Source organism: Ascaphus truei, chromosome 17 (genome assembly GCF_040206685.1).
Source record: "Ascaphus truei isolate aAscTru1 chromosome 17, aAscTru1.hap1, whole genome shotgun sequence".
Taxonomy (NCBI): domain Eukaryota; kingdom Metazoa; phylum Chordata; class Amphibia; order Anura; family Ascaphidae; genus Ascaphus; species Ascaphus truei.
Window position 1 is genome coordinate 12,150,521 of NC_134499.1, and position 9,655 is coordinate 12,160,175.

Below are 9,655 nucleotides of genomic sequence, written 5' to 3' on the forward strand. Positions count from 1 at the left end.
ACTCAGGTCCATGTGCTGCTGGCGTCGTCGGGATTAAAATGCCAAGATACTGTCTGTTTGGGGACACCGTGAACACAGCCTCAAGGATGGAGTCTACGGGCTTGCGTAAGGATAATAAGAGTTATCTATTGAAGTTCTGATATACTTTCATCCGGATGAAGGTCACATATGGGAGCCATAAAATATACTTCTAAATCCTGATGAAGGTTTCACCTACAAATCGCCAACTGTGGGGTTTATGTGTTAAGGCAATTTTGGAGCAAACGCCATTTTCATCTTTCGCCTCGTAGCGTCAATGTATCAATCTGTTTGCTCCAATTGTTGATTGTGTGTGGCAGCTTGCGATTTGGGGAGTGCCAATAGAAGGAATTATTGAGGAATTACATGATGCACAGTGTGTGTGTGTGTATATATATATTATATATAAAATTATATTTCTACATTCAATATGTGTAAATAAATCTATCAAGTTTAAAGCAGTTGTTCCCCTCCTACCCCCCTATTCTTCTATTCTTTACCAAGATGTGACACAGGGGGTACCCCGGAGCTGAACCAGGGGACTGGTTCCCAAGATACTTACTGGTACTGCCTGGTATTTAAATCTCTGGCATCATGTGGGACAATAAGAAGCCATAACGGATAATGTTGGGAGTTACTTGTGGCCTTCATAATGCGGGAGATAAAGACCGCCATTTAGTTTTCCCTGAAGGGACAGGAACATGATACCTTCAGCTGTAAGAATCTCTGGAACTAGGGGGCTCCTGCAGCTGACAATAATGGGGTTCAACTAGGGGTCCCCCTGCTTCTCATCCTGGTAAAAGAAAGTAAAGGAAGGGGGCAGAAGCATTCCACTCTAATTGTATTGATGTATTTTTTATACCAGCTTTACGAATTCATGTAAGTAAGTCGACAATCTCCATTCTGAAAAGGACAGACTGTGAATTCCAATATGAAGTGAGAGGGGAGACATATCTAAAGGTAAGGGGGCTTTTTCTGTACGGAGGTAACTCAATTAGCTAATAGATAATGTGTGTGTATACTGTATATATTCTGAATAGTCTAGGACAGGGGCAGCCAACTCCAGTCATCAAGGGCCACCAGCAGGTCAGGTCTGCACAGGTGGCTCGGTCAGTGTCCCGGTCATTGGGTATTCCTGGTATAGGCTCGGGTTTCGAGGGCTGCTTGTAACACAAAGTACCTTCTAGTTGAGAAAACAGTCAGATGGCATTTGTGTGAGCGACGCCCAAGTATAACACATCTGCATCTCAATGTATTTCACCATTGCTGGCGTCTCTCAGCGGTTTCCTTGTCTGAATATTTTAGGGCAAAGGGACCGAGACTACGTATTGGCTGACGGGCGAGAAGGAGCAGAAATACAACATCCCCACACCTCCGTCTGTGTAAGTGACCCGTCCTTCTGTACAGTAGCTCATGGGGTGGACAGACAAGCACAACCAGGAGGCTCAATGATGCCGTTTTGTGCTCGTACTGTTGGACCACTCAGCACGAGGTTGCATATGGGCTCCTTATCACATGAATACATCCAATCTGGCTAGGTGTTGACATTTGGAATAGTTGTTGTAATGACCTGTGCATTATATGGATGGTGTTGAGAGATAAGGATTGCATGGCATCTTTTGTATCTGTTTACACAACTTGGGCTGAGTCCATAGAGACTTCAGCCGTGCGGAGGCGCGCGGAGGCTGAGGGAAAGCCGGTGCTTTCCCTGGCGTTAGTTCGCGTGCCGTCCGGGGGCGTGTCGGGGGGCGGGCCAGTGACGTCACGGAGCTGGTTCGCCCTCATTGGGCGAACCGCTCACGTGACCGGCCCTGCGCTCCTGTGAGCACTTAAACTAAAAAATTATTGGCGGCTAAGCTTCTGTGGCGCCTGTGGAAGCGTGCGCGAGCCCCTGCTAAAGCCGCTCTAATTGCGCCTGCAGGAGCTCACTGCCTAGCGTGAGCGCGGGTCAGCGCCTAAGCGCTGACCATGCCCGCGGCCAAAGGAAATAAAGAATAGTTAAAAGGAAGGTTTTAACAAACAAAAATGTATGCAGTCAAGAGGGTTACAAATAATGTGTACTGATAGCTCTGGACATATTTATTTATAAAGTATTTTATCCTGAAAAAAATTGAGAGTTAGCTCCTGGGACCTATCTACTAGAAACATATTTGAATTTTAGTGATAAAAATAAGTACAACCCGTCATAAAATGTTCCTGGTGTGTAGGAAGGCTTGATCCATATGAGGCATTGTAGCTTATTCTAGTAGCTCTGAAGTGGTCATTGCCAAACCGGGCGGTGTGACGTGTTCACAAGAAGTGGGATGAAATGTGAGAGAAACCCTTATTCTCCATTGCAAACCGCATCTACTAAACGGTTTCTATAACAAGTGCCAGACGCGCGGATTGTACGCGCGGTAGAAGCGGAGTGACATGAGCTGGTGCTAACTCCATCCCCAGTCTGACTGGTGGGTTTTGCTCTCTCAGACAAACCCATATTACAGGCTCTGGATGTAACTCGCACAATCCCGATCTCGCCAGCCTGGAGGTGGCGGGAAAGAAATGCGCGTTTGGGGCTTTTTGGACAAACTGATGGGATTGGCGGAGCCGGAGTGAAACCGCTTCTAAAAAAAGCCTTTTAGACACAGATTGGATATGCGAGAAGGGCTTACAGCATAGCAAAGCGCGCCGATCCCATCAGAAACGGCTCTTTACAAGCGGTGTATCACACTTCAGATACTTGAATAGGCCCCATACTAGTTTATTGTTCAAAATTAATTTTGACCATGTTAATAATTGTATTTTTTTGTATAGCAAAGTTAGTGTACACAGCACTATACATAGTTTTACACTCTAGGATTTTAGTGCCTAGCGCACAGGGAGATAATGTGACTCACTGGAACAGGATTAATTATTTCTCTGTATTTTTCCTGCTCTCAGGCTCCCAGCCCCCCTCCCCCCTCCTCCCCCCAGCTAAAGTTACATGTTTTTCCCTGCTCTGTAGCAGCCAGAGCTGTGTATATTGCAACATAGTTGTTACAAGTCATCCCCTGTTACACAGCCTCTAGTCAGTTGCTCTGGCAACATATCAATACTCACAGTTTGAGATTGGGTTAGCCCTCTCCCTCTGCTTTATCTGCATATTGTTATGCCCCTTAGCCTGTTCCTGTCTGACAGGAAAGTGTGCTCTCTCCTTTCCAACAAGCAGCCAAAGTGAGGAGACACTTCTTCCACTGCTCCCTCAGAAAGGGAAATTCTTTTTACCTTCCCCTCAGAGAAGCACTCCCCATAGCAGAGCACCTTCCTCTCATAGGTTATTCTCCTGACACGAGAAATCTGCTAGCACAATCCACATATAGAACTTTTATATTTCTGTCAACTCTCCTCAATAAAGTTGAAGAAAATAGAAGGACTTTGTGTGCTTTAAAAGGGGACGAGTTAAGCTACATGGAATTACTCACATGCTACATATGAGCCTGGGTCCAGAATAGTCCCCTGCTTCACACTCAGTGTCAGTGTTATCAAAATCAGTGTCTGTATTCACTGAGCCTTTACTCACTGAGCGCTTACTCACTGAGCCGCTCCTTCACTAGTGAATACAGTAAATCAGTACAAAATAAAACATTTTTTAAATTGTAATTCATTGAAACATATACCTGCAGTGATACTGTGACAAGAATACATTTTGTTAATCTATATAATTAAACATCCGTGCTGCGTCAAATAAATATTTGATTAATACACAGCCACTTATTTGTTCGCAAACAATATAAACAGACTTTTTACCTTTTTAGGCGCACAGATACAATTTATTTTAGTACATACAGTACCTTTACCATCGGTGTGCCTATCGCAGTCCGTTTCCGTGCACCAAAATATTTCACAAAACCATTTTTGCCGCATACGGCGCATGTCGAGAAAGACGGTTAGTACATAGACACAAACAACCCCAATACATTTGAGGTTTCCGGTGTCAATTTTATATAAAAAAATGCCATTTGGGACACTGTACATACGTCCCATATTTACTAAGAAGCGCTGCTTCCATGCCGTAAGTAAGAAACCTGTCACGTGATTGTGCCATAGTCACTATGTGGCGTTACTCCGAAAGACACCTTCTAGGTTAGAAGACACCTTACAGCCAATTCAGGTTCGCAACCAGCTGTACAAGGCCTGCGACACAAATGCAACTCAGGGCCCCAAGTGAGAGAGGGGGTGGTGGGCGCCAAGGAGCCTGACGACTGGGGGTGGGAGATGGCTCACCTGCTTCTTGCGTTTCTTTCGACAGAGGAAGGGGCGGGCAACTCGGCTGACCCGGAAGTCACAACCTACTTCCTGTCGAGCACAACTTCTGGGTTCAGCCGGACAGTACTCCCTCCTGGCTAGGGTGACCATATTTGTCCCAACAAAAACCGTGACAAAAGTCGTACAGGCGCAGTTGCCGACTGCACACGGGTGAACGGCGAGCGCCGACTGCACATGCGCCAAGAGCGCTTGTCGACCATGCATGCGCTCGTGCAGCCAGAAAACGCCAATCATGCACGCACATGAGCGGCCGGCAAGTTCCAATCAATCGCACATGCGCAGCCAGCGGCATAGAAAACCGGGATAGCACCACAAAAAGTTGGGATAGAGGCCAAAAAAGCACTGTCCTGGCTAAACCGGGACGTCTGGCCACCCTAGTCCTTGCGCTCCCTCCCAGACGGCAGACCTGAGCCCATCCATTTGAATGAAATATGAGAAGCTATAATTAGTAAGTCGCGCTGGAAGGCATGTCATGGAGAATCAATGCTTGGTAACTATATATATCCAGGTTATCAGTCACAGAACATGTCCATCCATTTTCTGGAGCATACAGCCCAATACAAGCAAAAAAGCTAAAGCTTACAATTTCACCAACATAAAATAACATGGCATGGGTGGATATCCTTCTATATGTGTGTAAAAAATAAGTATGTATCAGTGTGTGCGTTTAGACCAGCGGTTTTCACAGGGGTTCCTAGGAACCCTTGGGTTCCCCGGGCATCCCTAAAGGGTCCCTGCAATTTTCAGGTCATTTGAAAATTGTACCAAATACAGAAGAATTTACATTGCATTTGATCTCAGACACGCTATTAGAGAGAGTCGGGGTTCCTTACAATGCATCTGATCTCAGAAGCGCTATTAGAGAGGGTTGGGGTTCCTCAAAATTTCACAATATAATTATGGGGTTCCTTAACGGAAAAAAAAAGGTTTAGATTGTGTATCAGTGTGTGTGTGTGTGTGCGTGTGTTTACACTATGTGTATCAGTGACTTAGTGTGTGTAAGTGTGCAGAGCTGGCCCCTCTGACACTGAAGGTATGTTAAATTAAATATATAACGCAAGACATAGATTTTAAACTCAGGTGAGTCTGTGGCTTCAGATAAAAGGAATGACCTGAATGTACTGTGTTCCACCTAGGGAAAATCAGCAGCGTCTGCAGACGGATTTTGCAGAGATGATCAAGGAATCTCTGAACAAGAGAGAAGCTGAGGGCTCCAGGGACAGACTGCCTACCCGCGTGGCAAGCTATCGCAGTGGGACCTTGGAATATCTTCAACTAGCTAGCAGTGATCCATCCAACACTTACCTGTAACAGTGGAGTAGGGAACCAGGTCCAGTCAAGAGAAGGACTGGGAATGTCAGGACGTGTACATAGTGTATCTCCATCAAAGGGAAATCGTCATCTATATTAGTGGTGGCAACCATGAGCCCTAGGGCCATATGTAACTTCAGAGGGGTCAACGTATATCCTCTTCATCCTGGGCAAAATGTTCTTCATGCGCGTGTCTACTCAATATTCTGTGAAACCGCATCCCAGGGCTGGGGAAGTGATCGGCTCCATTCAAATGAATGGGATTAAAGTCTTCTCCAGGGCAGGGAAGATGTCTTCACAGCATATTAACTAAGTGCCATGGGGTTGTACCGAAATAATAAGTTTGCTAAACTCTACAGCCCTTACTCAATACGACGGGAAGCCGCTTCCCGGATCCGGAGAAGATGTTCTTCCCATTTGAATGGAGATGATGTGTTCTCCAGCGCCGGGAAGTGGAAGAGGAACGTGCATTGACCCACAACTGTTTCTTCTAATCTTGCTTGTTAATCACATTTCTCATTTTTGAGACAGATTTATAGCTGTGGATGTTGCTTTCTCAGGGAATTGTTACCTTTGTTGTACTTTTATAAACGTACTATGTATGTGTGCAGGAATATAACTTATTTAATAATAAAATCTGTATTTTTGCTCGATCTGTTTGCGATGTTTATTTTGTATGATGCCTGCATTAAGTTTGAATATAAGGCAGTTATAGATTGTATTGTATGTCTTTATTTATATGCGCCATTAATGTACATAGCGCTTCACAGTAGTAAATCATATAAATTACAAATAATACAAATAACAGATAAAGGGAATAAGTGCTTCAGGCATAAAAGTAACATTAAGGAAGATGAGTCCCTGCTCCGAGGAGCTTACAGTCTAATTGGTAGGTAAGGAGAACGTACAGAGACAATAGGAGGGAGTTCTGGTAAGTGCGTCTGCAGGGGCCAAACTTTATGTATCATGTGTCCAGTATTATCCACGGTGTTACTCATATGCTTCTTTAAGCAAGAGTGTCTTAAGGTGGGTCTTAAAGGTGGATAGAGAGGGTGATAATCGGGTATTGAGGGGAAGGGCATTCCAGAGGTGCGGGGCAGTCAGTGAGAAAGGTTTAAGGCGGGAGAGTGCTTTAGATACAAAGGGGGTAGAAAGAAGACATCCTTGAGAAGAAAGCAAGACTCGGGATGGTGCATAGCGAGAAATTAGGGCTGAGATGTAAGGAGGGGCAGAAGAGGGTAAAGCTTTAAAAGTGGGGAGGAGAATTGAGTGTGAGATGTGAGATTTGATAGGAAGCCAGGAGAGGGATTTCAACAGGGGAGACGCAGAGACAGATTTAGGAAAGAGTAGAGTGATTCTGGCAGCTGCATTTAGGATAGATTGTAGGGGAGACCGGTGAGAGGCAGGAAGGATGGACAGCAGGAGGTTACAGTAATCAAGACGGGAGAGAATGAGGGCCTGAGTCAGAATTTTAGCAGTCGAGGAACAGGCGTATCTTTGTGATATTGCAGAGGAAAAAGCGACAGGTTTTAGAAATGTTTTGAATGTGAGAGGAGAATGTGAGAGAGGAGTCGAGTGTGACCCCTAAGCAGCGTGCTTGGGCTACTGGGTGAATGATCGTACTCCCAACAGTAATGTGGAAGGAGTTGGAAGGCCAGGTTTGGGAGGAAGTACGAGGAGCTCTGTTTTTGCCACGTTTAGTTTAAGGCGACAGAAGGCCATCCAGGATGATATCGCAGAGAGACTATAAGGTTAAAAATTGTATCTGTCAGCTCTGTTCCCTTCAGGCGATGGATACGATGTAGCGGTCAGTGCAAGATGTTGATCTCAGCAAAGAAAAAGAGATAATGAAAACACATAAAATTAGTGCATGTATTGAGTGGACACAGTCTGTCCTCTTGTGGAAAGGGGGGGGGGGGAGGGGGAGAGGAGGTGGGAAGGGGGGGGCGGGAAGGTAGTGAGAGGTATTAACTTGATATATGACAATACAAAAGTAGTGGAACAATAATAATATAGCTCAGTGACTCACACGGCCGTGTGTGAGACCCTTCCCTCAGAGGCGAATGGGAAAATAGGTGACTGCATATGAATACTCCAGCAGTAGGGGATATATAAAAATGGAAGAACAACTCACATGGCCTTATGTGAGCCGCTTCCCTCAGTGAATAAGTGCTGTCAGTCTTTTTCTGATCAGTCACGTCTCCTCAGTATCTCACAGTGGAGACAAGGTGTGGATAGCTCCTCTCCCAGGTGCCCATATAACAAGAAATGGGCAGAGCCTGGATTAGTAACAATAAAAGAATTTATTCCAGCAATAAAGATAAAACTTTGGAGCACTCACACACAACGGAAAACAGCCCAGAGCCAGCCGCAGGTCTATCCGGTAGACCCTTCCTTCCCGATGAACTCCCGCTAGCGCTTCCGACAGCGGGACCGGTGTCGGGGGATCTTGCCGGAAGTCCGGCGGCTGCCTGGGTCCTACACACAATGAGCACCGGCAGGGAAATACGCGTTTCGCAAATGATGCTTCGTCAGGTTCCCTTCAGGGACTGAAAAGGTTAAAGCAGTACGTGTCAGCGTTGTTTTTCTCAGGAACTAAGATAGTTGTTACCAGTTGTCTTTGTATGAAGTAAGACCACCGAGCCTTATATGACTACACACACAAAGCTGTTGCTCAGCAGTAAAATGTTTAAGTAAAGGCATTTCTAAAGGTTACATGTAAATTTAGATGTGTGATCTATTTGTGGGAACTCAATTTGTAACAGATGTAATGAACTGACAAACGTTTTTTTCTCCTTGCTTTGTGTATAAAAGACAGCTCTGTCCACTTATTAAACAGTTGTGAGAACTCAGTATCCCTTGTGTTTCTGTCTTCTCGCACTCCAGGCTCGTAACTGCCATATCTTAGACCAAAAGCATATCAGGGCCGTGGAAAGCTCCCCGGGTAGAGTAAAAGGTTGCCTGCCATAGGTCTGGTCAGGTAGATTAGACCTATCAGAGACATTCAGATACATATGTCTGTGCAGCAGGTGTAAGGTCGGGGGTTGCAAAGTAAATTTGTGTGTCGTCAGCATAGAGGTGATATTTAAACCCAAAAGATGTTATTAGGTCACCTAGAGAGAGTGTGTACAGAGAAAAGAGAAGAGGTCCCAGGACAGAGCCCTGGGGTACCCCCACAGAGAGATCAATAGAGGAGGAGGAGGTATTAGCAGAAGAGACACTGAAAGTACGATGGGAGAGGTAGGATGAGATCCAGGATAGAGCTTTGTTCCGAATGCCAAGAGTATGGAGAATGTGGAGGAGAAGAGGGTGGTCCACGGTGTCAAATGCTGCAGAGAGGTCGAGTAACATGAGCAGAGTGTAATGACCTCTGTCTTTGGCAGCATGGAGGTCGTCAGTTATTTTAGTGAGGGCTGTTTCAGTCGAGTGAGCAGTGTGGAAGCCAGATTGTAGAGGGTCTAGGAGAGAGTAGGTGTTGAGAAAATGGAGCAAGCGAGCGAATACAAGACGTTCAAGGAGTTTAGAGGCAAAAGGCAGGAGGGAGACAGATGCTGGATTATGTCTTTCAGAACGCTATTGCCCATATCTATTAAGTGGTGCTATTGCAAATTTCGGCCCCCCGAAAGGCACTCTACAGCCCATACGTTGTATTCCGGCGCTAGATGTCCTGTGGCATAGCACTGCTTAGAAAATATGTGCAGATATCTTACAGATGTACCGCTTTGCAGTGCATTGTATCACTGCAACATTATTATGGCATGACAAATAATTTCAGTGTATTCATGGTTGTGTGATTTGGAGATTAGACCTTAAAACTGAAGTTCGTATAAATGTGTTTTCAAGGAGTGAGATGCTTTCCAGGTGACCAAGACCTTTTGCTGCCTGAGGCTAATGAATGTCATGCATGGATTGAGTGTGCGTGAGACTGCCTTCTAGTGGGTGATACTCACTCCTGAATTGCACTGCCTTCTAACAAGTCAATATTATACAAGGAGTGAACTCAGTGTGAATGATTTACGTGTCTCTCAGAAATTGAGACTTA

At 45.3% G+C, this 9,655-nt stretch overlaps 1 protein-coding gene across 2 annotated transcripts in view; it reads left to right on the forward strand.

The window, feature by feature from the left end:
- GUCY2C (guanylate cyclase 2C) overlaps positions 1–6,264 on the forward strand; it is a 104,920-nt gene extending 98,656 nt beyond the window's left edge. For both annotated transcript variants that reach the window (XM_075573963.1, XM_075573962.1), the window contains exons 24-27: positions 7–105; positions 884–978; positions 1,324–1,400; positions 5,439–6,264. In XM_075573963.1, the coding sequence (XP_075430078.1) occupies positions 7–105; positions 884–978; positions 1,324–1,400; positions 5,439–5,613 (446 nt within the window). In that variant the 3' untranslated portion in view covers positions 5,614–6,264. The remainder of the gene's footprint in view (positions 1–6; positions 106–883; positions 979–1,323; positions 1,401–5,438) is intronic.
- Positions 6,265–9,655: the final 3,391 nt, after the last annotated feature.